The sequence below is a fragment of the Fulmarus glacialis genome, unplaced genomic scaffold (genome assembly GCF_000690835.1).
Source record: "Fulmarus glacialis isolate BGI_N327 unplaced genomic scaffold, ASM69083v1 scaffold26245, whole genome shotgun sequence".
Taxonomy (NCBI): domain Eukaryota; kingdom Metazoa; phylum Chordata; class Aves; order Procellariiformes; family Procellariidae; genus Fulmarus; species Fulmarus glacialis.
In genome coordinates this window covers 29,152-56,360 of record NW_009212720.1, presented here as the reverse complement: position 1 = coordinate 56,360, position 27,209 = coordinate 29,152, and the positions used below count along the sequence as shown (strand labels likewise).

At 44.0% G+C, this 27,209-nt stretch overlaps 1 protein-coding gene across 1 annotated transcript in view; it reads left to right on the top strand.

The window, feature by feature from the left end:
- Nucleotides 1-4: 4 nt before the first annotated feature.
- SNX30 (sorting nexin family member 30) overlaps nt 5-27,209 on the top strand; it is a gene marked incomplete at its 5' end in the record, with an annotated part of 47,114 nt that continues 19,909 nt past the window's right edge. The window contains 3 exons of the mRNA XM_009577979.1: nt 5-76; nt 19,991-20,179; nt 26,962-27,072. Of these exons, the coding sequence (XP_009576274.1) occupies nt 5-76; nt 19,991-20,179; nt 26,962-27,072 (372 nt within the window). The remainder of the gene's footprint in view (nt 77-19,990; nt 20,180-26,961; nt 27,073-27,209) is intronic.

Below are 27,209 nucleotides of genomic sequence, written 5' to 3'. Positions count from 1 at the left end.
GTCCAGCAGCGAGGAGATGGGGCCGGCGCTCACCCCCAGCCCTGACCTGCTCCTACCCCGCAGCATCGCCGACAAGGTACGGGCCGGGGAAGGGGGGGCGCGGCATTTGGGGGGGTCTCTGCTTTTGGAGAGGAGGCAGCAGGGCTGTGTGTGTGCTTCCCCGCCACATCCCCTTCCTCAGCTGCATCCCTGGCTCCCCGCGGGGAAATGAAGCCCTGGGCGCTGCTGGCATCCATTGCAAGAGCCCGGGGCTGCGCGGGGGGTGGGGAGGCAGCCGGTGTGGGGGCCGCGGCATCGTGTCTGTCTGTGTGAGGGGCCGGCTGGGACACCGGTGCTCCCGCTCTCACCGGAGTGGGTGCGAGAGGCAGGATTTTACTGCTCATATCTTCCTGTGGCTCATACCCTCTACAGACGGGTCTGAATGCTTCAGGAATTGCTGTAGCTCCTTCCTGCAGCCCTCACGGGGAAGGCTTGGAGCTGCCGTTGTTTCCTTACCACCGAGCTTGCCATCAGCTTGTCTGTGATTGTCCTCTCCAGAGCTGAGCTCCTGCTCCCTTCTTCACAACAGCGTAATACGGAACGGATGCTGTTGCAGGGGTATCTGTGCCTGCTTTCCCTTCCATAGCTCTGGCATGTGTCCGCAGGACACTAGCGGCCTTTGTAAAGTGCCTTGCCCGTGTGTGGGCCTTGGATGTGACAGTTCCTGAATGTGAAAGCAGTAGTGGTAGCACAGCACGACAGCTGATACGTTAACTACTCTTGCAAGGACTTAGTATCTCCGTGGGCAGACTTCCTGAAATGTGTTAAGGTAGGATTTCCTGGGAGCAAGGGTTGCAAGGGGTGAGATTGGTTTGAAACTTTATAATAAGCAGTTCTGGGCCAGCTGGTGCGCGTACAAGGTGTTACGGAGCTGCTGGTGGCGAGAGGGGCTTCCTGTAGCTGTTGTCCTGGGGAGTGTGGAGCTTCTTCTGGGCAAGACGGGTCTCCTAGCCTCCAAAAGCCTTGGGGCTGCCAGCAGTACCTGGTCCGATACGCTTCCGTGCTGTAGGGGAATGAGTCAAGGTAGTCTGACCTCCTCCACATATCACCTTCTGCTGCCCAGTCATTGTGCTGTCCAGATTCAGCACTTGTTCCTGCCCATGTAAGGAGCCCTCTCCTTAAATGTTTGCCCACTGTTGCTCAAGTGAGAAGCCAGGCTTACCTTCCTTCTGCCTTCATCTAAGAAACTTGTCAAAGAGTTGATGGCCCTCTGAAGGAAGGGGGTGTAGGAGTAGGAATTGTAGAGTTTTTTGTCTATGATAGATTGAATTTATACATGTAACTAGGTTGCTATCTGACTGTAGCAATACAAGTTGGCAGCTGCCATTATGGGTCTTCTTGCAGCTCAAGGAGTGCAGCGGTGGTCCTGCACTGACTCTGTTAGCACTGTCCATCCACGCTGCTGTGCAGCTGGTGAGAAGTTCTGTTCTGAGGAGTAGCTCACACCCTATAACTTCTTTCCTCAGCTGTATTGAAGAGCTTTTTTGCTTTTGGAGCACAAGTGGGCTCCTCTCCTCTTTACTGCTTTGAGGTGTCTAAGAAGTGTATCAGTGTCCCTGATAACCTAGGAGCAGAAATACCTCTCTAGCCTCAGGCTGTGGTCAGCTAACTTCTCCTTAGTAGCAAGGTTCTTGCCCAGTTTTTCCACCAGCAACACAGGTGAAGTCCATCTTTTACTACCTGTATGTAGTACTGTCCTGTTCTAGGCACTTGGCAGCACAGAAGTACTCTAAAGGGGAGAGCAAAAAAGGGCTGAGGTAAGTGATTTTTAGACTTGAGAGCAGTTCTGTGGTTGACCTGGAAATGGCATTAGGGTTAATAAGCCTTGCAGAATAAAAGGATTTCCAGCAGGAAGAGAGCAGCATTCTTTTTTTTCCTTTTAGCTGAATTAGCAGAAAAAGCCAAACTTCTGATCCTTCTGATGGAAGGAGTCCAACAGCTCTGCTGTGTGAGGGGTGTCCCTTCTTGCGCTTAATACCTGACACACTGGCAAGAAAAAAAAGAGTTGATTTCTTTCCCACCTGAGGAAAAACTTCAGTGAACAAACAGGTGTTCCTAACTTTAAGGCAACAGTAAACTTCAACGTCTTGCACTGTATTGAGTAGTCTAGAGAGTGAGCATGGTAAGTGGAGGTAAATAGGTAAAACTGCATTTTAGGTGGTTAGTATATCTCTTGGTCTTAATCTCTGGTGGTGGGTCATTAATCTCTTGAAAGGCTGGCTCACTAATCAACTAAAAATGGTTGGGTAACAGAGGGAGGTCAGTATTCAAGTCTGATTTAGGCTTAAAGCTCTGCACCTGTTCTTTGTTGATTCTTGAATAGGAGCGGTGCTTGTCTGCTCTCTTGGCCTTTCTGGAGAGTCTGGTGGAGACTGGCACTGTAGGAGAAGTTTGGGTCGAAGTCTCCTGCTTCAAAGTGGGTCTGAGTCAGTAAGCTTCTGTAAGGACCACTGTCCATAACCAGGCCTGTACTAGGACATGCCTCTGGCGCAGGGATGGTGGCAATGGCTGACCCATCACCCTGAACTGGGTAACTTGCTTTTTCCAGGTTCTTCTTACCTGCAAATCTTCCTAAACACTGCTGCAAGATAAAAGTACCCAAGACTGAAATCCTCTGAGGGGAGAAGGTGCAGAAGTAAGGGAAGTTGTCTGCTCGTAAAGCAGTGCTTCAATTTCCACTGCCACAGATGTGTAGCCTGAAGTGGTTGAACCTCTGCCATCACTGCTTTGCATTCTTTAAAGCATGCTTTCCTTGCTTTTTTGGAGCTGCTGAATAAGAACACTACTTTATCCTGAGTCAGAGGAACCTGGAGGATGGGAACACTGCCTGTGTGTCTCCTGTTGGTTTTTGATTCAAATATGGGAGTAATCTAGTAGCTTAGACCCTGTCTAACTTTGAAGTCTCACAAACCTTTGGTTGCTGTTTAAGAACAGTGGCTAATGCTACTACAGCAGTAGGTCATGGGAAAGAGAAGGAAAACCTTCTGTGCTGTTTTCTGTGGCTTCCGTGGTTCTGAGGCCCTCTAAGTAGACTAGTCTCAAGTTTTCTGAATCTTATGAAGAGGGCTGCAGAGCTTTCATTGTCTGAAATAGCATCTTCACCCTAACTTATAGGAGAGAGCAGTTTTAGGAGCCAGGAAGCCTTGATTTCTGAGCAGCATCTAACCTCTTAAGTGAAATGGACATTTCTGGCTAAGTACTTGGCTTTCACAGTGATTCTGCAGCAAACGTGAAACACTTGAGTTGTAGACTCTTGTCTCTAGAGCATTTCTGTATTGGCCAGATCCTTCTATAAAGATCTTTCTGTTCCCCTCAAGTCTAATTGCGTAAAACATTGTTTGTCCTGATACCTGACCACCATCAGCTTTTTTGAGCTTATTCTCCCTTTACCCTTGCTAGCCTCCAAATAAGGAGACAGCTAAAGCTGAACCTAAGCAGTACTGACCCCGCCTTTTTTTTTTTGGATCTCAGGTGAGAGGGAAACATGCAGGAGGAAACAATCCCTCAGGATGCATGGCAGAGTTAGCTGTAAAACTGAGTTCTTGCTCTCTTACAGAGCTTTTGGAAGGCATGCAAGCTAACTGAGATCTGCTTTTCAGAGCAGATCCTCTGCAGAGGAAGGTAAGACAAATGGGGAAGTGTCAGTGTGGATTTCTCTCCTTTTTTTCCTTTTAAAAAAAAAAAAGGAAGTTCTGCTTGCATGTGAGTATTTCACTCTAGTTCATTAGTTTGTCACTTTCGATAGCGAATCTGCGCTGTGTACTAGGACAAACTGACACTGGGGAGAAAAGGCATTATTGATGGGTTACTGGGCTTGGGGCAGAGATGAGAAGTAGATAGTATTCTGCTGTGTGATTGTACCCAAAAGGTTGTAGAATTGTGATAAGACTCAGGATGCAGCCCCACTGAAGCTGTGCGGATTTAATAGCATGCTGCTAAGTGTTGGAAGTGCAAGGCTGTGCAGAATTAGAACGGAAGTGTTCTGTATGGCTTACTCTTGCTGTCCTCTAACTGTGGTCCTTCTGGTTCCTCTAGACTTGTGTCGTGAGAGTATCTTCCTAACAGGGTGATGTTGGCTGTTCTTGCTTCCGTCTGCCTTGAGACTGGCAACTATCTGGTAGGGTCCTGACTCCCAGTGCTGGTTTCTTGCCTATCACTCCAAAAGCTTTAATATCCCAACTGTCCTCGGGCTCAGACTCCATTGTCCTCTTTCAGGCATCTCTGACTACCTGATACTGTACTTGTGGCCAGCTACCTATAACCTGTATGTTATAGGTAGATGCCCATGCCTTGTATTTGGCTCTATTAACACTAGACAGCTGAAGTGAGCTTCAAGTCTATTTTACAGGTAATATATCAAGCAGAGCTCATGTCTAATACCAGGCTTGCAATGAATGCATAACTTGAATTTGTTAATTCATGGAGATGGACGTTAAAACACCTACTGCAAACTTCTGGTTACTAACTGAAAACTGTTGCTGGCGTGTGACCCCTTGCTTATCTGCTTCCAAGTTACCACCCTGGTGAACCTCTAGGCCTGTATTAGCACCTGATCAAGTAGAAATACTTGGTGTGTTTGTTGGAGTGCTGTTACTTAGGTCTCATATTCTGGACGGGAGCCTGGCAGCTCTCCCAACAAAAAATATACCGAGAGTCTGGAGCTCTACTTCCAGCCTCCTTGGTTGCTAGTTTAATTATTGCTCTTAACTTCATCCACCCACAGATGAAACCAGTTTGCAGTACAATCTGAAATCTTAAAATAGATCTGCCTGAGCTCCTACAAACCTCTTCCTTCTCTGACTAAATGAGAACTGTTAGACCAGCACCATGTATTTTTCTTAAAGCAAGTTGGAGATAAATTCTCAGTCTTGGGAGAGACTGAGGACTACAGAAAGTCAGGAACTGAAGTTGGTGAACTCATGAAACAATGCTGGTATGGATGAGTTGATCTCAGTTCCAATCTACAGGAACACAAAATGGACAATTGCAGAGAAGTTGAGGTTGGAAGACAGCTCTGGATATCTTCTAGTCCAACCCCTCGGCTCAGAGCAGGGTGAGCTACAGCAGGCTGCCCAGGGTACTGTGAAGTTGATTTTTGAATATCTCTCTGGGCAACCTGTTCCTGCATCCAGTCACCCTCAAATAAAATTTCTTTCTCATGTTTAAGTGAAATTTCCACTATTTCCATTTGTGCCCGTTGTCTCTTATTGTATTGTTGAATCCACTGAAAAGAGTCTATCACCACCTTCTGTACACCCTCCCATCAGGTATTTATCCATATTGGTAAGATCCCCTGAGTATTCTCCTCTCAAGGCTGTTGGCTGCCTTTGCCGTGAAGCATATTGTTGGCTCATGGTCAACTTTTCCACCAGGATCTGTTGTGTGCAGTGTGTTGTGTTTTTTTTTTTGGTGGGTGTCTTTTTGTTTGTTTTTTTTTCTTGCTTTCTGCCAAACTGCTTTTCAACCAGTCAGCCCCCAGCACATACTACTACATGGCGTTATTCCTGCCAGGTGCAAGGCTTTGCATTTCCTCATGTTGAACTTCATGACGTATCTGTCAGCCTACTTCTCCAGCCTCTTGAGGCCCCTCTGAATGGCAGCACAATTATCTGATGTATCAAGCACTCCACCCAGTTTCTGTACCCTCAGCACACTTGCAGAGGATGTACCCTGTCCCATCATTTAGGTCATCAATGAAGGTGTTAAACAGTAGTGGCCCTGCTGGTGTACTCCACTAATGACTGCCCTCAAAGTGGAATCACAACCCTTTGAACCCAGCAGTTCAGCCAGTTTTCAGTCCACTTTGCTGTACATCTGCCTAGCTTGTACCTTGTCAGCTTGTCTAGGAGGATGTTATGGGAGACAGTGTTGAAAGTCCCCTTAAAGTTGAGATAAACCACATTAAAGCTCTCCTCTTGTACATCAGGCCAGTCATATCTTCATAGCAGGTGTTGGGTTGTTTAAGGATGACTTCCCTTAAGTGCATGCTGACTTCTCATCACAATGTCCTTCGTGTGTTTGGAAATGGTTTCTAATATTTGCTCGATCACCTTTCCAGGGTTGAAGTGAGGCTGACTGGCCTGTAGTTCCCTGTATCTGCCTTCCTGAAGACAGGAATGACACTTGGTTTCTTCCAGTCCTCAGGAACCTCCACTCATCACCGTAATAAGGATAAGATAATTGGAAGTGGCAATACAGTGTCATCATCCAGCTCCCTCAGCACTTGTGGGTCCATCTCATCATGGGCTTATGTCTATACAGTTTGTTGAAATGCTCCCTAATCTGGTCCACCTCCACTGATGGTGAGTTTGCCTAGTTCCAGACTTTCCCACTGGTCTTGGGGGCCTGGGATTCTTGAAGGCTAATTGTTTCAATAAAGACTGAAGCAAAGAAAGCACCGAGTATCTTGGCCTTATCTGTGTCCTTTGTCATCAGCTCCTCTGCCACATCAGGACTGCATTTTCCTTGTTCTTTGTTTTGCTGCTGATGTACCTATAGAAGCCTTTCTTGTTGCTCTTCTTATCCTTTGCCAGATTCAGCTCCATCCCACTAAACCCATCCCTGCATGCTCAGACAGTGTCTCTATGTTCCTCCTGGGTCAACTGTGCCTGCTGCTGCCTTTTTTTATGCTTCCTTTTTATGTTTGAGTTTAGTCATGAGCTCCATGTTCATGCATGCAGGTCTCCAGCCACCTTTGCTTGATTTCCTGCTTATTGGGATGAACCAGTTTTGGGGCTGGAGAGGTGTTCCTTGAAAATCAACTAGTTCTCCTGGATGCCTCTCCAGAGCCATGTGCATTCTTCCTAGCAGATCCCTGAAGAGGCCAAAGTCTGCTCCCTGGAAGTCTGGGGTTGTGATCCTGCTCTTTGCTTTGCTCCCTTGTCCTGGGATTGTGAACTCCACCAGCTCACGGCTACTGTGGCCGAGGCAGCCCCCTACCTTCACATCCTTGACCAAGTCTTCTTTTTAAGACTGAAATTCAGCAAAGCATCTCCCCTCTTCAGGTTATCAATCACGTGTGTCAGGCAGTTGTCACCAATGCACTTCAGAAACCTTCCAGACTGATGTCACCTCTGCTGTGTTGTCTCTCCAGCAAATATCGTTGTGATTCAAGTTACCCATAAGGAACGTGAGGCTTCTTCCAGTAAATCCCTGTCCTTGTCTGCAGAAGTGCTTGAAGGACACAGGAATGTTGTCTTCCACCTAGGACAGTAAGATTGCTAGTTTGGTTGAACTGTCTCCTAGCTGTTTCAGAATTCACCTGTTTATGAAGCTGTTCTCCTGGCTTTTGGGAAATCCTGTGGTTCTCTTCCCCCAGTTACTGCAGTGAATGGGGAGGTTGTGTTGTGTAGTAAATGCGTGTTAAATAGCTGAACCATGGTTCTTAGGCCACGAAGCTTTCAGGTACGAGCACTTGTCTGCCACATGTTTCATAAGTGGGCCATCAGCTCTCAAAGGCTGAGCTTAGTCGTCGTCTTTGAACTCCAGTCTTGGATGGCTGTTCAAAGGGACTGCTGTCTCTTCTCCTGTTGCACTGTGTGCATGCGCATCAGGCAGCTCTTTTCTAGTCTCTTAGTTAAAAGAACTGACTTAAACCTGGCGTGGCTTTCAGCTTGCCATCAGTGCTCTACCCACAGCCAAGCTGCTGGCTGAATCCAGTTTCCCATCTTTCATAATGCTGGAAACTAGAACTGCTTTCTCTAGCTACTTCATCTCTCAAAGTCATTATATCACTTGGATAGGTTAATACCATAGTATCTTACTGAAAAGACGGTGTAAAGCACGTACAACAACATGGTTGCCTTCATTTATAGAAATAGGATTTTATTGGTGAGGGTGCTTTTATGGTATCTTACAATGTAGGTGCTCTAGTACTGTTGTAAAACTGTACGCGGTGTTTTCTTTGTGATCCACAACTTCCCAGTACAGTGAGTGCTTCTGGAATTGGCAATTTCCATCTCTTCTGAACAAGATGAAGGATAGCTAACACTTAACTTGGGACAAGCACTTGCATCAACATAACTGTCTTAGTACTGTTACTTTTTTAATCTTTCCATCTGGTAAAACTGAACATAGCTTCTACTGTATAACAGTATTATAACTTTGTGGTTCTTAGTTCAACTTAATGGAGGGAGGGGTATACTTTGAGATTGAGTTCGGTGTTGAACAGCTTTCATAATCTTTTCAACAGGATTGCTTCATACTTAATGAGACAGAGTATTAAAAACAGATATTCAAAACGTACATAGAGGAACTTGGTTCTTCAGATGGGTTTCAGAAGGGTGAGTCTTGGCAATAATTTGTCAGCCGTGGTGGAAAAAGTTATGCTTGGTGGTCGGAAAGAATCCTCCGGGCTGCCTGTGCTGGAAGAATGCCTCAAACCTACCCGAGTTGCTCGATGCTCTCTGAGCTTCTTCATGGGGAGAAGGGGATAACCAGGTTGATTAAGAAGCTCTCTTTTTACAGCTGTGTGGGCACATCATTCTCTCATTGGTGCGTCAGGGGTTTGTGATGTCCCTGTAATTAATGATGGGAGGGGCAGAGGGTAAAGACTGAGACTTTCGTATTGACACACTGTGATCTGGGAGACATCAGTTCCTAGATTAACCTGCAAACTGCTGACCTGTGGTCTTCTAGCATTGTGGACTGCTCTTGTGTAGATCAAACAGATCGTTTGGCTGTCACACTAGCCAGTCTCTTCCTTACCTGAGTGTAGAGGCTGGTTTCTGTAAAGTAGATCTAGAGACAAGACGGGAGCTCTTACGGTGCAGTGAGACTTAACTCAGTACTGCTACATGAAAATCTACTTGCAACACCTGAACTGCATCTTTGAGATTGTAACTTGCATGTGCTTTCTATCTGCAGAAGACAATATACCAATAACAAATGGCAGTTATCTTGTGTATTTCTTAGAAGTTACTTCACTGAGGCTTGTTTTCTGCTGACCTTGAGCAATATCTTAAATGCTGAGCTGTAGTGACTCTTTAAGCTGTGGCTGACTTGACTGCCTGAGCCCGGGTTGCAGTGCAGCTGAGGTGCCAAGCTCTTGTGGGAAAACTACTCCCATCACTAGGATGAAATGGGGCAGAAAGCTCTAAACTCCACCTTGGAGGTGGCAGCTGCAACCCTGAGGTAAAAGCTGAGTGAGTTTACTCTTAGTAAGAATTTACTCTTAGTAAATTATCTAAAAACTGTTGCTCTTCTAGCTACTAAGGGCCATAATTGACAGCAAGGTAGCTACTAGCGATTCTGCAATGACCAGCTGAAGATGGAAAACAAATCCAGTGAGCTGCAACTCTTTTAATGAGTTAGCATTCCCAATGCCAGTCCAACTTAAATGCTTTATTGACAGATGAATTTATGGGACATGTTTTATTTTCTAAATTGAGAGGGACAGGGGGCGGAAAGAGGTGTTGCCTTCAGCTGTAGGTGATGTTATAATACCAAAACTGTTGATTCTCAACCTGAAAATATTTCACAGAAATCATGAAGTATCTGTCTGACTAAGCATGTAGGTGACATGGGTTAGTGGAACTAGTTGAAATGATTCTGAAAATAAAGGCAATAATCCAAAATTCATACAACGGGCAAGGAAAGAGCTCAGCCAAGAGCTGTATTTAGAGTGGTCCTCAAAGCATAAATCCCTTTGGAGAACATCACTGTCTTACAGCCATGTTCAGAGCGTCTACATTTCTTCTTCTATGAAGCAGTAAGCAGTAGGTGCGAAGGTACTCTGGAAGTGAAAGTGGTGGTGTCTCTAACCCCTAAAGATGGGCTTCTGCTGGACTCAGATTTGTGGGTTTATGTATCTTAGGTTGAAGAGAACTACACTAGTGTGTGGGAGCAAAGACATCACGAAAATGTGTAGTGCTGTACTCTCCAGGAAAATGAACAAAATGTGAATAGCGACTGGTTTTACTTGCTTCTAGATGATACCCTCCAATTAAGGAGTGCAGACCCTACTGTGAGGATGACAACCTCTCTGACTGTCTTGCAAAATGATAGCTGCAGTGGTGTGTAGTGTTACTAGTGATGGGCTTACAGCACTGAAGCACATGCTTTAATCCTGATTCTTATTCTTAGTCTATGCTCAAACCTCAAGCTGAATTTAAGCTGAAAAAAAGCTCTTTTAAACCACCCTGACGCTGCATATCTGATTAGAGTAGCTAGTAGCCTCTCAAAGCCAAAATACTGTCAAGGGGTGAAGCTCTTCTCTGTCACGTCTACCAGGAAAGCTGTTACTACACTGGTTCAATGCCCTGTCCTCATGGGAAATTGCTGCCTTACACTGCTTGAATGGAACTTGCTGTATCCTTCTAAAGGGCCTCTTAGGGTACAAAAAAACCTATCTTAAAGTCTGTCTGCATAGTTGGCCTCACTTTTCGAGTGAGCTTGAATGACGTGATGTGTTCCTTGAAAGGAATATGCTGCAGTGCAGGTGTTGCTCAAGGGCAGAGAAGCCTCTTCCCCCTCAGTGCTGCAGATGGTGTTAGCAACAGCTACTTTCAACTAGCTCAGTGGTGAAAGGGCTGGCATGTGGGAATGGCAAGTGATAGACTACCCCTGACAATACTGAAACCCATGCTTGACTGGGTAGAACTGGCACCTTTGCTGTAACTTTTTAGATGCTGGTATAAGGCAAACTGTAAGTGAAAATCTTGGATACTGCCAAGACGAAGCTGTGTTTTGGATTATCGCCAAGAAAATCCCTGGAAAATTTTAATCAATACCGTTTATTGCCAGTGATCAGCTTGGCCTCTGCAGGAGTTGTATGCTGACTTTCAGTGTGCTGATTATCTGGCTCCTGGATCAGTATACTTCACTTGAAGCTGTGTGTACCAAACACCTGTATGTGCCACAGTGGCTGTCAGGAGCCTAGGCCACATAAATAAAGGGTGTTTCTATAGATTAATTAGTCTGCAGATCTCATGCGTTGTTTCTTCCCTCCATCAGTCTCTAGATAGTTTTCACGCTGTGAGGAAATACTGCATGACTGCTTTTCCTCACTTGCTCTCCTTAAATCAGGGAGTGAGGTGGTCATACTGTGTGATGTTTTTTTGTTGTTGGTTTTTTTTTTTTTTCCTTCCAACAGATACTTGTTTATTTTACCTGTCTGGGAGCAAATGCCTTTCTGCTGGAAAATGTCTTGTGTATCAGCAAATGTGATGGAGAGCTATCCCTTAAATTGTACCTGCGTAAACTAACTCTGAGAGCTCCTTCACGAGCACACTCCTCCAGGTCTTCCAGGGTTTGAGATGAAAACATGAGTTCTCCCCTTTGAATATCTCTGCCTTCTTTACTTGCACAGTGATGTCTCATCAGTCTGACTTGCTCTCATGAAACTCCACTGATCTTGTATGGGGAAATGCTAGTGCAATTCATCTGAAACAGTGAACATGAGGAAACCCACACTGTAGTGCAATATGGAAGTGTATTCTTGCTTATTTAAATGAAGTATTCACCAGGATACTACAGTGCTTTCCAGCCCTCTGTCATCTGTTTTCTTCCTGTTTCTTCTCTCTGCTTCTCCCCAATCCTTTGCATCTGTTCACATTTTAAAAATGTTACTGTTTGCTCTCAAAAACATCTTGGCCAAATTGGCACTTTGTTGACACTGGACACCTAAATAACTGATGCAGCTAAACCTACTTCTGCAGCGTGAACAGGAAAAAACTGCTCCACGATATGTCTGCAGAGCTTTAACACAAAGCTGTACATCTCTAGGAGAAAGCAGTTTAGTTTGGACAAGCTTAACAAACTGTTCCATCTGTAATCAAATATAAATCTGGCTTCTTGGATTGGGAATGACTCCTAGTCATATGCTGGATTCAAGTTTTCCTGCTCATGGTCTGAATCCTGGCTGCTGCTTTGCTATTTAGAAGGTCAGAGCTCAGGTTCTGAAAATGAAGCTTTAAACAAAACACCGGGTGTGTTAGGCTTGTTCATTAACAAGGTGCTCTTTAGCATGTTAAAATGGGTTATGATGTTCCTGTGCACGCAGCTGCAGAACCCTTCTGACTATAATTCAAGTCTTATAACAAACAATATTCTTGAAACAAACTCCTTGCAGATGGACATGGAACTTAAAAAAGCTAGAGGAGAGTAACTGGAGACTTGACTCAAAAGTTACGCATTTTTCTAAATATATTTCTGAATATATCTAGCATCTGCCATTTGTGGAGATCTTTGAGCTCTGAAGATAGAGCGGAGTTGGTGCCTGTTGCCTTCTGCTGAGAACAGTAGAAGGAAGAAAGAACCCTTAGCTCTGCTAAAGGATGCAGATACAAGCCTGCCCAAATGTTAAACTCTCGCTTTCCTTCGGGTCACAAGCACTTTTCTACTACTTTCTACAGCTTAAACATAACTGAACTAATCTTGCTGGACAGTTGCCAGACTGGCTTTTTGCTTAGGAAGAGAGATAAAGCTTTCTGCGAGGGCTCTAGTGCTTTGTAAACAGATGTAGAAGCTAACCTTGGATCTGGGACTGTTTCTTCCAAGAGAACAGTTCATCCTGTGAATGTGTTAAAATACCTCTTTGCATTTAAAATACCTTACCACAGTAAGGGAGCTATAAGACGTGGCAAGCATCCAGTTACTCCTTGTACTTTCCTTCCTATTCAAAGCGTATGGGGAAGTACATGTCAGGTGAGTGAGAGTTAATAAGGCAAAAGTATGCTTACCCTTTACATTTTGCCTAATTAATGTCTGCTCCAAATAACAACCCATTTCAGCAGCTAAATGCCCTGTCCCCAAAGCCTTTTGACCTTTTGTGCAAAAAGTAGCACAGTAACATGGTTTATTACTAATATTGAAGGACTTGTGTTAACTGCTGTAAAATGTCTGTGAGATGCCACTCATGATCTTTAGAGTGTAACCTGAACCACATTTAGCTTTAGTGTGATATTGCACAGTTCCCCTTCCAGACTAGGAAAAGAGGCCACCCTCTTAAGGACTCTGTGAGAAAACAGACATACAGCCAGACTGTATGAACAGATGGTCTGATGTGGTACTTGACACCTTCTTGTGACAGCCCCCTTTACTCCCGTGCACAGGAAGGCTGAAACTGAGCTCTATTGTAGCCGAGTCCCTGAAGACTTCAGCAGCAGAGGTAGGAGATGGCTTATTGCCCTTGTTGAAAATGCTGTTTGCAGGAAACGCTTCTATGCCCGCATTTTTGCTCTGGTTAACTTAACTGTGATGACTTATGGGAAAACAAACCACAAAGTAAAATAATCCATCCTATAAAACTTGGCTGTTAGCCTCAGGAAAGAGGTGGGAATTCCCTGACCTGCATGAGAAGGCTTGGAGAGTGCTCGTGTCAATCACGTAGTGTCTCTGTGAAACTTGTTCCAGTATTTCTCTGTCCAGCCAAAGTGCAGAGAAACACTATTCCAAAGTATGATACCTTTTATAAGCAAGAATGCTCCCAGGTCTTGAGTGGTACCAAATGGCACGCTGTTACGATCAGCTGCTGCATCTGAAATTCTTATTTTTTCAGTGATACTGAGGAGTCTGTCTCCAGGCAATTCTGACCTACAGAGCAGAAACACTGGTTCGAGTGATGAACTCCAGAACAAAGTCATCAGACTCATGGCTTGGCAGCATGCTGTACTCTGACACCGATTTAAAATATCCTGAGAGCAAACTGATCCAGTCTTTATCTAGTGGCTTTTTGGTTAGATGGGCAGAATACCAGTGGTACTGCTGGAACTGTAGAGGTGTGGCTTGGACTAGGTGTGGTATGCATGCCCCATTAGAGTTAGGGGCTTTCCCCCAACACTGCAGGGCCCACAGACTTGCTGCATAATACCCTCCAGGGCTAGGAAGTAAAAATCTGGGCTTGTGTCCTCAACACCCAACACTATCCCTCCTCTGCTGACACATTTCCAGGTAAGAGCAAGAAGAATTGCTTCTGATTTGAGCTTAGTCTGTATTGCTCTTAAAATAGCCTCAACCTTGCAGTCTGATTCTAGATGATTAATACAGTGGAAAACACTGACCTCTTCCGAGGGTATAATCTCGTTCCTTGTGAGTACACCCACACATACTGTACTCTCCTTCCCATTACTGGAGAAGGATGTCAGGAGCTGGTGTACATGTAATCACTTACCCTTTCCCAGGAGGGTAGGTCCAGCCTTAGAAGTTGAGTCTCACAGTTCTTGTCAAACTACAACTTAGCACTGTCTTGTTTGTGGATCAATACAGAAATGCGGTATTTCTTCCTGGGAACAAATAGGGGTTTTGGAGTTTAACTGTGGGGTTTTTGTTTGGGTTTTTTTTTAAACCTTGTAGAGCAAGACTGCCTTCTTATCCTTCCTTCCCGACTGTGTCCAGAGTATTCTCCCTTCTCTGCAGTCTGGATCCCCACTTCTGCCCAAAGCCAAGTGCAAGAGGAGGGAATGTGCAGTATCTCGTATCTACCTTGTATATGTGTGGGGAAACAAAGGTGACCTGTAGTAAACAAAGTATGATGCTGATGCCTGGTAGAGAATGAAGCTGAACATGTATAAAGGGGAAGCAAATGCCTTTTCTTCCCTCGTTCTCTATCTGAAGAGAAGTTTAGGTATTTGTCTGCAGCTGGTATTGGATAATAGTCTTGTGCAGGCTGAGATTTCACTATACAGATGCTCAGTGAGATCTTCTAATAGGATACTATGCTGTCAGTGACAGATGAACTGATCTAGATGGACTGGAGGATGGAAAGGTGCTTTCTCTTTTTACGCAGAGCCGACCTGTGCAGGCAAGTGGCAGAGAGCTCTATACCTGCCTTCAAAACTCGCTGGGATGAGACAAATAGTGCTATGAACAGGTCTGTGAAAGCCAAGTTAATGCAAGCTTTTGCAGTGTTCTTGGGAATATATATCTAAACCATGTTAGTTTTCCAGTCACCAGCAGCAATTCTGCTATGGCTTATTGTCGTGTACTGAAGGTACAAAGGTAAGACTATTCTAGAAACCAGCTGCAATTGTTGAGTGGAATTGTTGTCCCCTTGACAGTAGCTGTGTCTTTCTGGGAAATTGATGGCAAAAAGCAACAGAACGCCTTGAAACACAAGGAGAAAGGTACAGCACTCTGAATTTCAGAAGCAAAGCAGTGAGGCTGAAGGAGTAGTACAGGCCTGGCTGTAAGGTCCCTGAGTTAGGCAGGGATATTTGGGGCTAAGTGTACCACTTGCCTCTAAACAGCAACATTTCTGAATGTCTTGCTGTCATCTAATACGTGTTGAATGAGAGCAATGTGTTTGCAACATCAGGTGGTTTCAGGCTAACCCTTTCCAGAGACGAGCTTATCTGTGCGTGGAAGACCTAGCTGAACCACGTCTTCCACTTCCTTCGTGGACTACTTAGCTTAGATAACAAAGCTGTTGAGTTAAGCTGTACACTTACTGAGGCAGGATAGGTGAAAACTAACATGCAGTTTGTAGAAGCTGCGGTTTTGACTAGCTGCACTTAACTCAGAAGGAGACTGCATGATCTTCACTTGACAGTAAGACAATACCTGCAGAATTTTAGACCCTTTTTTAGCCTTCAAGGGTTGAATCCTAGATGCTTTCTCTGGTGTGTACTGTTCCATTGGGGGAGGCTGCCATCCAGAAGACTGAATACCAAGTTTCTGAGGTTTTACTTTATGTGGATCCAAGCTGCTCTATAAATCCAGAGTCTTGGAAAATCTCCTGGGAGAACGAAGGAGGGAGAAGATGACATCAGCTGGAAGCTTCCCAACTCATTTTGCAACTCACATGCAGACTTCAATTTTATAAAATTCAGCTGAATTTTAAACTTGGATGAAGTGAACTTCTTGATAGATTTAGTATCTGTTTCTGGGCAGGCTAACTAGTCAAGGTGTTCGGACTGCATAATGCAACAAAAGAATGTGAAACTGCTTCCTTACCAGATAACAGCCTGCATGGCTGGCAGGACTCATGCATTTCCAACACAGGCAGTTAGTTCCTACTTGCCCTGCATTGTAGGATATGAAACATGTGCTGCAAGAGTCATCTAATCTCATGTACCCATAAATCCAGGTGTCTTGAGGAATCCTACAAACTCCATAGGAGTGAATGCGTGAGGAGTCTGCCTGAAGGTCGTCGTACAACTGTGCACAAAAGCCTAGGACTTAATCAGTAAGTCATGAACCTGAAGGTCTGAATGTCATACCATTTCTGCTATAGGTTGTGATCCAGGCCTTGCTAGACCTTCACCTGACCTGCTTCAGCAGGTGACAAAGCTATGAGACTGGCCTGAAGAGGTGAGGGACAGAGGCTAAGGATCTCTTCTTTTTACTTCAGAAAAAGCTTTGAAACTTAAGGTCTTCATGGATACTCTCTAAGACTCGAAGAATGTCGTGACAGACCCTGTCCTCCATCTGCCTGGCTGCCAGAAGCAGCCTCCCCTCTTCCCCGCTGTGGGACTACTCAGATTCATGGCAGGCTGGCTGCACTGTGAGTAACAGTGCTGTGGCGAAAAGGCTTTTTTATCTGCAAAGAGCTTTGTGAGCAGTAGGTACCTGTTGGGACTTGGATTGTGCTGATCTCTGATAATGCGGGTAGGTACTTAAAACAGTGGCTGAGCAGCTGTGTGGTGCACTAAAGGTGAAGCTGATGCGTGAGTCCCTGGCACTGAAGTCGGACTCTTTGTAATGTAAAAAAATTAATACTATCAGTATTTCAGATGCTTGTGGGTATGATAACTACACTGATAGGTAGCAGTGCAGAAGGCTGCAGATCTCCTTTCCTGCTAGGCTCTGCAGGACATACTCCTCTTTCTGTGGTAAAAGCAGACTAGAACAGGTGATACAGTCTTGGTTCCACAACTGCAAAAATCCTCCAAGTCCCATGGAAGAAAGCCAGTGCCAATTAACATGACGAGGAGGTACTCTGCTGAAAGGATTACAGCCTGAGACAACTTAGATTGCTAGGCCATCTGCTGTGACACTTCAAAGCCTACCTCTTTCTAGCAATAGCATAGGACTTCAGCAAACTGATCCTGCCTACTGTTAAATGAAGGTTCGGCAGTCGTAAGCACTGTTCCTTGTGCAGTTAGCTAGGAGGCTCCACCCATTAAGAAGGACAAACAGCTAGCTTCTAATTTGGCCTTCAGCGACTGAAAACTAGCCAAGTAGCAGGGCGTGATGCCAGCTGTGACTGCCAGGGGAGGGTTCTGCTGTTGCAGATGAGGCAGTATAGCATGTATAGTATATGTATACTTTCAATGTACACATCCCCTATCCTTCCACCCCCTCCCCCAGCTAGCAGCCCTCCCTGCTCCTAATCAGAGTTTGTCCAGAAGCTTTACTTGATCTAGGTCTGGGGTGTTTCATCCAAGGCTGAGATCAGGTAAAACCATCACAGCCTTTATTTTAAGACCTGAGATACTTCACAGGATCCATGACTGCAAGAACACACTCAAGTAGACGGAAGTGGATTCCAGCCTTCACAAACCTCTGTCCTGCTTAAAAAGTGCAAGGCATGCTAGTATGATATTGGTATCTCCCAACAGAATTGGTGAGGAGAGTTGCTAACTTCATGCAAGTGGCAGCAAGCTCCATCTTTGGTCCTTCCTCCAGTTGTTCTGACACTGTGATGCAGAGTTTTCATATTTTAAGCCAATTCCATCATATTCTTTGAGCTCTCTTTTGGAAGGTTTTGTTACAAGCTTCTGAGATCTCCTGTGCAACCAGGCTTAAGCTGTTTCTGCAAGTTAATTCATTTCCATACTGGAAGCTTAGAATTTGACTGGCTCCAGTTCTGGCACAACTTGTCTTACACTAATGCTTATTGCACATGGGCAATGAAGAGCTGTGTTTTCCTTTTGGAAACAGGAACAGATTTGTCTACAGCTACAGCGGAGTCCCAGGGTTTGCTTTGCTCTTTACTCTGCTCAGCCAAATTCTCCTGTCTAGCTGAACTGCAGATTTTCTGAAGCCATCTCCTGTTGCGAATCTTATCCCGTCTTCTGCTTATTCTGTTTGTGTAACTCCAACAGAACCCCTTATCTGCTGAGTTATTGTAGCATTGCTTCTTCCTGTTGTACACGCTTCTGCTATGTTGAGTCTGAGCCAGATGCTTGTGTAGTTCAAACTGCCGACCTCATGTATGAGCTGGCAAGCTGTGCCATGCTCATCCTGCTCTTTTGCTCTCTTAAGAGAGCATTTGAGTGCCTACCTTCCAATTCTTGCTTACTTGCCAGTTAAATATGAAATCTCTCATCTGTTGGCAACCGCTTCTGAGCATTAGCTAGGAGAATGCATCTAACCTCTCTGTTAGTAGACAGTAGTTTAGATCACTCCTTTCCCAAAATGTCTTGGCTAAAGCATTATTCTCCCTACTTCATAAGGCAGTCCTCAAGGTGAAGAGAAATACTACCACAGTTCTGCAGGACTGCAATAGGCAGAGGGCTGTCTATAAAATCCCGGTACTCCCATGATGGGTTTGTGACAAAGACTGGTAGGAACTTACCCCTGTTCTTACTCATTGTCACAGGCAGACCTTCGTAAGTAGCTTTGACTTGAAGCTCTCACCTGTAATTCTGAACCCTTGAACAAAGGAGGACTTCTTTTAAGGAGATGGGGACTACCCTTGTCCAGCTGGAACATAAACCACAATTGCATTAGGAATACTGATGGACGAAGGATCTTACCCAAACAGGATTGCTTTGCTAAGATTACATATTTCATTTAGCCACCTAAAGACTGTGTGAAGCTGAGGCTAAGCAGTAATTCTAAAACTAATACACTCTAGTTAATATGCTGCTTAGCTGTAATGATGTTTCTGTGTCTAGCAGCCAGAGGAACCTTTGTCCTTACAAGGGAAACACTCTGTGGTTAAATCTATTCTCGTGCTACTAGTTAAAACAAACAAAAAGCTCCTCTCCTCTGAAAAGAAGAGCCATGGATCTGTGGGACTTTCTAATACTGTTGTCAGATGTTCCTACGTATTGTACAACTTGTCACATGCTGTCAGTTCCCTCTGCTACAAAACCAGAGCAGAGAACACTGCAGTGAAGTTTCTGTGATATTTATGCAAGGTGGAGTAACGACTAGCTGTATGGAGTAGTTGGTCTATATCAAAGTGTGCGACTCGAAGGTGTGGGAATGTACCAAGTTAGCTATAAAGAGGTTTGTGGTGTGGTTTTTTTGGTGTTTTTTTTTTTTTCCCCTGATGCTGAGTCAGTTTCAAGGAATTAGACTTCCCAAACCCTTGTGCTTCTCTTCCTAAAATAGCCACTTGCTGGTTCTTCTAGCCTCTGTCTTCCCTAGGCACTGGATGATACTCTTGGAGTTTGGAGGATGGGAATGAGGACCTCTCCAAGCAAAACACAGTGTTTTCATTGGCCTTAGGACTGCAAAAGGGAGGTGTGGACAGACACTGGTGCTGGAGTGTATGATCTGTGAGGACAGTAGAGGAAGGAGGGCAGTCTCTGACTGCTGTCAACATGTTTGGAAGTTAATGGACTTGATGGGAAGCCTCTGATACAGGTTTGCCTTCCTTCCTCTATTATAGGAGTCTCCAGGGGCGAAGGCTGACTGCATTCCAGTCAAGTGAACTGTTGCCACTTTGCCTGAAGCCTAACTTATAAGTAGGTCTCTTGATTTGCCTAGCTGTTTTGTTTTCAGAGTCTAAGTTGGTTCAGTCTCACCAGGAACTGTTGGTTCAGCAATACTTTTACTTCCTCATGAATAGAAACCAGGTTGCACCATTCTAAGGGGAGGTATGGTGGTAATGTGCTTTCTCTTCAACTTGTGGAACAATAGAACAACCTAATGCTCAAAGCCCAAACCTTAGGGAATTGCCCAGGTGTCCTGGAAAAGGGTGATCCTTGGAGCTGCTGAAATAAATAGCCCTTGTAATATATCAGTGAAGCTTGTCCATGGCATCTTTGAGAATACTGTGCTTTACAGTGAATCTGTTCGCTTATTAAAAATCTGCTGTTTTTTCCTCTCTTCAATACAGGATCTCAGTCTACCCAATGGCACACCTGTGGACACTTCTAGCCCAGCCTCCTCCTCATCTCTCCTCAACAGACTGCAGCTGGATGATGACTTGGATGGGGAAACTAGAGATCTCTTTGTTACTGTTGATGATCCCAAAAAACATGTGTGCACAATGGAGACATATATCACGTACAGGGTTACAACAAAGGTACAAAGCAGCATTCTCCTTTCCTAGTACTTTTTTCTTTGGGGAGTTTTTTTTAGGGCATGTTCTGGTCATCTATGCCTTACATTGTATTTACTTATCTTAAGGACAAGAACTTAGTGTCTTTCAGTACTTTTGAATGTGTTGAAGGTGTGACTTCTCTTAGCAGAACTGTTACTACTTCAGTATACGAAACTATGCAAAACTTTTAATGTGTCAGCTTAGATTTTTGTCTCTGACTCTTAAACATAACTGTTTGTAAACTTGCAAGGCCAGTTTCTTTCATTAACTTGAAAGTTTGTTCATATAAAGTAATCTGACACCCATTTGGTTTGAGTTACCTCCCCTGAAGGGGAATGTGCCTTGTTGATTCGCTGTTAATCATCTCACATTTTCTGAAATGCTTTAAGCTTGTTGCTTTAAGTTTACCACACTTCCACTATCAGCCACTTACCTAAATCATAATCTTGATCCTCAACTGTAAACTAGCTTCCATGCAGTTGTTAGTACAGAAGGCTGTATAGCTGCTGCTAAAACTAAATAGCCTAAGAGTGCTACTGCCTACCAAAAGAAATATGCTAGAGATTTTTTCAGCGTGTGTTGTAGTTCAATCATTAGTGCAATCTAATTACACTAATAAGAAAAGTGATCTGAAAAGGCCACTGCACTCACAACTGGAATGTTGATATCTGTTAACTAGCTCATTCTCGTTAGCATCAGCTCCTAGGTGATGTTGACATCTGTTTTGGGCACTTGTAGTTACCTAAGGCAAAAAGTGTTCACTAACTTCACTAGGGATATACTTGATCCACTTGTCCAACAAATTAACATTCCTCTGGCCTACTTAGATAGCACTATATACTGGAGAGAATATTTTCCTTTGAGATAAGGAAGCCACAGATAACTTTTTTCAAAATGTCTACTCCAGAGTTCCACTTTCAGGCTGCACAGGAGAAAATGTGGTTTCTCTAAAATAGTAGCTCTTACTGCATACTTAATGTAGGCCTGTCATTCTTTGTTGCTCGAAGTGTCTTAATCTTGCAAGAAATTTTGTATCTTACCTACTAGAAAATGGTAAGAAATTGTAGGAAACTTTTTACTTGGAGCAACTTAGCCTTCAGCTGTTACATGATCAGAAGGAATAGGAAGCACAAAATGAGACGCAACTTTCCGGAGGCAAATGGCTAAAATTTGGCTAAAGTTGTTTCTCCCTTAAATTAAGACCTGATTGTTCTGTCAAGATAACATATCTCTTCGCAGTGGCACCCTAATAGTGTTCCTCTGCTTGGAAACTTGTGTTCATACAAGGGTTCCCATCCTTCTTAAAGCAGAAATCTGGAATGTGGGTAAGGTATTTACTGTATTTAGATCAGATGTATTACCCAACAGTGTCTCAAAAGTTAAAAAAACCTCATCCTATACTTCTGATTTTGCACATCCATCTACCTAGGTGTTAATACTTGTTTTATTTGGGATCTCACTCTAACACATAAATCTGCTATATTATAGCATTACAATACTATTGTGAAACAGTGCATAATTTATTCTTATCAATCACCATGAAAGCCTCACCTCTTCGGGTTTATTATTCTTGTAAACTTCTGGCTAACCTCAACGGTCAGCACCTCCAGCACTGTCTACGATTGTTTAAAAAAAGACTGTTTGGAAGACTAACAGTATTAATGGTCTGACTCATTCTTGCCATACAAACAAGGCCTCTTTGATGCCAAGCTAATTGCCCAATCAGCTGTTGTAGCTGAAAGCAGTAATTTAATATGGCAAAAAAGCTGCACAGGAATAATCCCTAGACAGTGATGAGGATGAGTTTTGATGCTTGCACCTCCAGGGTTCCCACCACCTCCTTTGCAGCCTTGCATGAGAGGAGTTTGAGACCTGTAAAGGGCTGAAAGGGTCTCTGTTGTGGCTTTGGATGGGGAGGCAGGGATGGCTGCTTTTTTCCTTTCTCTGCTGAAGAATGCTACTGGAACGTCACAGGTCCTAGAATGAGTTATGCTGAAGACTTCTTTGCTGTGAAAAGCAGCATCACTAGGTGAAAGAGGGGAATGTAATTGCTACTGCTGTAGTGTGTGCTTGTGGCTGTGACTGGACACCACTGTAGGGAAGAGTGTAACCTGACCACAGTCTTGTTTTTGTATTGTGTGGTTTTTTTTTTTCTTTCTTTAGAAAGGTCCTTCATTGTAACAGCAAAAAGGAGAAGTCTTGCAGTATGCCCCAGACTTCTCATCTACTGATACCTTTGTCAGCAGGTGGCGGTGGCTGAGGAAGGGTCCAACACATTTGGTCTAAAACAATTGCTTGCAGGGAAGCTGAGAAGAAAGCTTAGAATTTACTTGTTTCTGCTTGTGCCCCTGCTTTCACAGCTTCCTAGTAAGAGCCAGGTAGCATTCCCCAGCCTGTCTTCTGGATGAACACATTTAAAGAATGTAATGGGAGTCCCCGGAATAATGGGGACACTGATTCAAACCTGGCTGTCTTTCATACCCTGTTTTCTTCTTGCTGACAGCAATTTTCTTACATGGGGAGGCTAGTGAAAGCAAAAAGGTGGGTGAAACTTGTGCTGGAGCTTAATTGGTCTTGGCTGTGATGATTGGAGTGTCTTGGGTGTTCTTGACGACACACCTTTGTGCTCTTTAGATAGACTGATGTCCATTTGTTGTGGTTTAACACAGCAGGCAGCTAAATACTACACAGCTGCTTGCTCACTCCCCCTGCCTGGTGGGATGGGGGAAAGAACTGGAAGAGTGAAAATAACAACACTTGTGGGTTGAGATAAGAACAGTTTAATAATTGGAATAAAATACAATAATAATAATATGTAATGAAAAGAAAGATAACAAAAAGAGAGAGAAATAAAACCTAAGAAAGACAAGTGATGCAAATGGGGGGGGGGACCAACAAAAAAAAACCCAACAAAAACAATTGCTCACCACCCGTGGACCAATGCTCAGCCAGTCCCTGAGCAGCAGCCCCCCGGATAGCTTTCTCCTAGTTTAGATACTGAGCATGACATCATATGGTATGGAATATCCCAGTGGCCAGTTTGGGTCAGTTGTCCTGGCTGTGCCCCCTCCCAACTTCTTGTATATCTCCAGCCTTCTCAGTCAGTAGATATGAGAAGCTGTGTAAGCACTGCTCAGCAATGATGAAAACATCTTTATATTATCAACACTGTTTTCAGCACAAATCCAAAACACAGCCGCATGCTAGCTACTATGAACAAAATTAACTCTATCCCAGCCAAAACCAGCACAACATTCTAGAGGGATTTTATCCAGATCTTTCTAAGGAGGGGGGGGAATAAAACTTACCTTTATGTTATGTAGTCATCTCTTCCGAAGCAAACAAAAGTAAATGTATTTCTAACTTCACATTTGTTATACTTTCTAGGATGGCAAGGCCTTCTTCTGTGCCTTTTCCCATGGAGATCTGAGCAGATGTGTGCCATTCCTCAGAGTCATGCAGGTGCTCTGCAGGCTTGAAGGGAGAGGCTTTCAAACCAGTCAATACTGAAGTGGAGGTCTTATTTTCTTTTTCCTGTCCTTCTCCTCCTCCTTCCTGCATGCATTGGGTAGATTACCTGAGCACATGAAACAGCTTAATCCCTAGAGAGGAGCAGGTGTTAAGTGCTATGATCTCTTTTTCAAACATGCTAAACTACTTGAGGCAAATGAAGCGATGAATTGCTAAGAACACCAACCTTTCTCCCTTCCCCCCTCTGCCATTCTCCTCTTTTTCTAGTTGAAGATTTTGCCCCAAACTTAAATTAACATGGAGGAGAATCCACAGTCAGGTGTAGCGAGTAAGAGACTAGAACTAGGGTACAAAAATACTTTAACATAGTCATCACAGGCTAGCTCTAGGTTTGGCTGCTAACTCCTTTCCAGAAAGATGAGAATCTTACACAAGACCAAGATTTGGTGATTGCATCAATATTACCTCAAGTCAAAACTATTCCAACAACAGAGGTAAAAGTCTCTGTAACCCTGCCTGCTTTCCAGCAAGTAAAACTGAGCCCAGAATACTGCAGTGCTGACTTAGTGGAACTGTGCTGGAGCCTTCAATAAATCCCTGGAAATGTCTTGCCCATTATTTTGGGGAGGTTGAGATCTGCCACTTAAGTTTCTCAGCTTCCTTTGGGAGAGACACGTGTCCTTGCAAGATGAGATTTATGGATCCCAGTAGGAAAGCAGGAGGAATTCAACTGTGTCAAAACCACAGACATTTCACTTGCCGTCCCTGAACAGTGGCAAGGCCCTCTTCCCTTCTGTGTACAGTCTCGAAAAAATAACTTGTGCAAAGCTAATGAACAGTTTGATCTATGATCCAAATTCTTTCAGTGTTAGTGAGGTGTCATTAAAACCTTGAAGGGCCCTTATGTTCTGTCCAAATAGTCTTTGAAAAGCTTATTTGCTGTCTAGATTTGACAGCCCATACAGCACACACTGAAATGCTGATGACTATGATGTATTTTCATCTGCCTCCCTCTGAGGAACAAAACCTGGTATATGGAAAACTTTGCAACTCTGCTTGTAATGTAAAGGCACCAGGAGCAGTTTGCTAGAGGTGAATGATAATATAAAGTTTGTGCACTGGGACTTATCCTGCTTTCCTGCTTCTAGACTAAATAGTACCTGTACAGTTTTCCTGAACTGTTAGCAGAATACTATTAATAAGGTTCTCAGTGCTAACTGATGGGACACTTCACCTTCATCCTCGTGCTACAGGATAAGACACTGTAGTGTGTATACATCCTGATTGCTCTCATTCACTCACTGTCTAATCTCTTTTAAGAGGCCTTTGCCAAGTGACAGCCAGTTCACAAAAGCTCTCCCTACTACTAAATCATTACCTTCTTTTTTTTTTTTTAAATTTCAGGTTGTCTTTTGCAAGGCTGAGGTATAGCTGCCCTATTAACAGAACGAACAAAGCAGTCAGCATCACTGGCTGATGAGGGCTGTCTACATGTGCGTGAATTATCTTGTTCTAATGTAATGTTGTTCAGTCTCATACTCAAAACAAGTGAGAATGGTTCATACGAAGTCTCAGAAGTTTCATTTATAGTGCGGCACTCTAACACGTTGAATAAGCTGGTGTTACTCTGAGGTGTCGCTGAGTAAAGCACAAATCTGCAGTGGATATATAGGTCTTGGTAGTCCCTCATCGACGAACACAACTGCTCCATCGGTGAGCATTCATGATATTAGTCCATGGACTAATGTGTGTATCTCTTACCATAGCTAGCAGGTCAAAGGAGGGAGGAGATGAGCTTGACTACTTCTTTTCTATCTCTCTATGCCTTCCTTTTCTAGAAACCAAACCATTCATAGGTAATATCATATCAGCATGCTGTTTACAGTATACTAGAGCTACGGTTCTGTTGATAGTGTATTAAGGCTGCTGGCTTCCCCCTACAAAGAGATTCCTGGCATAGAGCTTGTACAAGATCCCCAGCGGGGTTTGGTGGGAGTAAAGTGCAGTAACTGAAGAGCTGGAGCCATCCAGAGAGCAAGTGAAGAGGTGGATTGCATTTAAAGGCTGATACTTGGCTCTCTCCAAATACGTGGCAGTTGCTGTCAGTCTGGAAATAAATATAAAATCTCTGCTGGAATTTAGCAGGTGGTTGTAGTGGCTAGGAGTAGCAAAGCAACCTAGTGCTGGACACAGTGCCAGTTCAAAGCTAGGAGAGCTGGTGTGTTCTCCAGAATGCAGTGGTTTTGATGTCTTGCTGTAGACATGTAGTGTGCTGGCGCTGCAGCATCACCTTCATTGCAAGATGGTCTTGATGCTGCAGGTAACTAAGTACAGCTCTCTAGGCTTCTGTGAGCCATGCTTCTCAGTGGGATAATGACAAGGGCCATCTACCTTTCAATCAGGGCTATCGCAATACCAGGCTCTTTAGCAGAGACGCCTAGTTGGTACACACTCATTAGTGCTTTTAGGCAGCTGCAATACGTGCTCTGCAAGCAGCCCCACGCAGTCAGCTTTCCAGGCTATGGGCTGTTCGAGGACTGGATAAAACATTTGCCAGGAGTTTCTCTGCATACTTCCCTTCTGTCTCAAACTTGTAATGGCAAGTTTAACTTCTCACCCTAAAGAATGAAAACTTTAAAGATTTAACTTAATGTTCTGGTATCTCTAATCATGCATACATGAACTTAATGTAAACAAACTCCTTTCTTGCTCTCAGAAATCAACAAAAGCAGTCCTTTGGCAAACCTAGCAATGGCTTATGTTCTAATTGTTTAGCCTTGAAGGAGTGTAATAAGCCTGTCACTTCTCAAATATGGGGCAGTGGTGAAACATTTTTTCACTCACGGTTAATGCACCTTGTAGAATAAACAAGTCATTAAATATCTTTGCTTTTACTTCTTGATGGCTAAAATAGTCTCGTCCTTGGAGTGAAGATTTCATACAGTCTTCCCAGCAAACTTGTAACTGCCAAGAGATTAAACATGGTGCACAGTACTCTCCACAGACTTCTCCCATAATGTTTATCTGAGCAGAACACGTAATGAAGTACGAATAGATCTTAAGAATACATCAGCCGCAAGTAATCATTTTTCTTATTGCTGGCTTTCCCACTGCTTGAAAGGCCAGAGGATCTTTCTCTCATGCTGGCTGCAAACACGATTTTGGGGATGGAGTCCCTATGCAAGGCTTGTCTGGCTTCACCCTTGCCAGTGATAGCTGTACTGCATTTGCTGCTAAGCTCTGAAGTGAGATGTTTTGGTGCACACTAAGTGTATCCTGTTCTTCTTTTCCAGACCACGCGAGCAGAGTTTGATTTGCCAGAGTATTCAGTCCGCCGGCGGTACCAAGACTTCGACTGGTTGAGAAACAAGTTGGAGGAGTCTCAGCCAACGCATCTCATTCCCGTAGGTAGTAAACAAGAATCTGATGTTAAGGACAGTTTTGCATCTGTCTTTCAAGGATGATATGTTGGTGATATGTCTCTTTAGATTTAAATACAGTACTTAATTCTCTTGTAGTATTTAGATTTGAATATGGTACT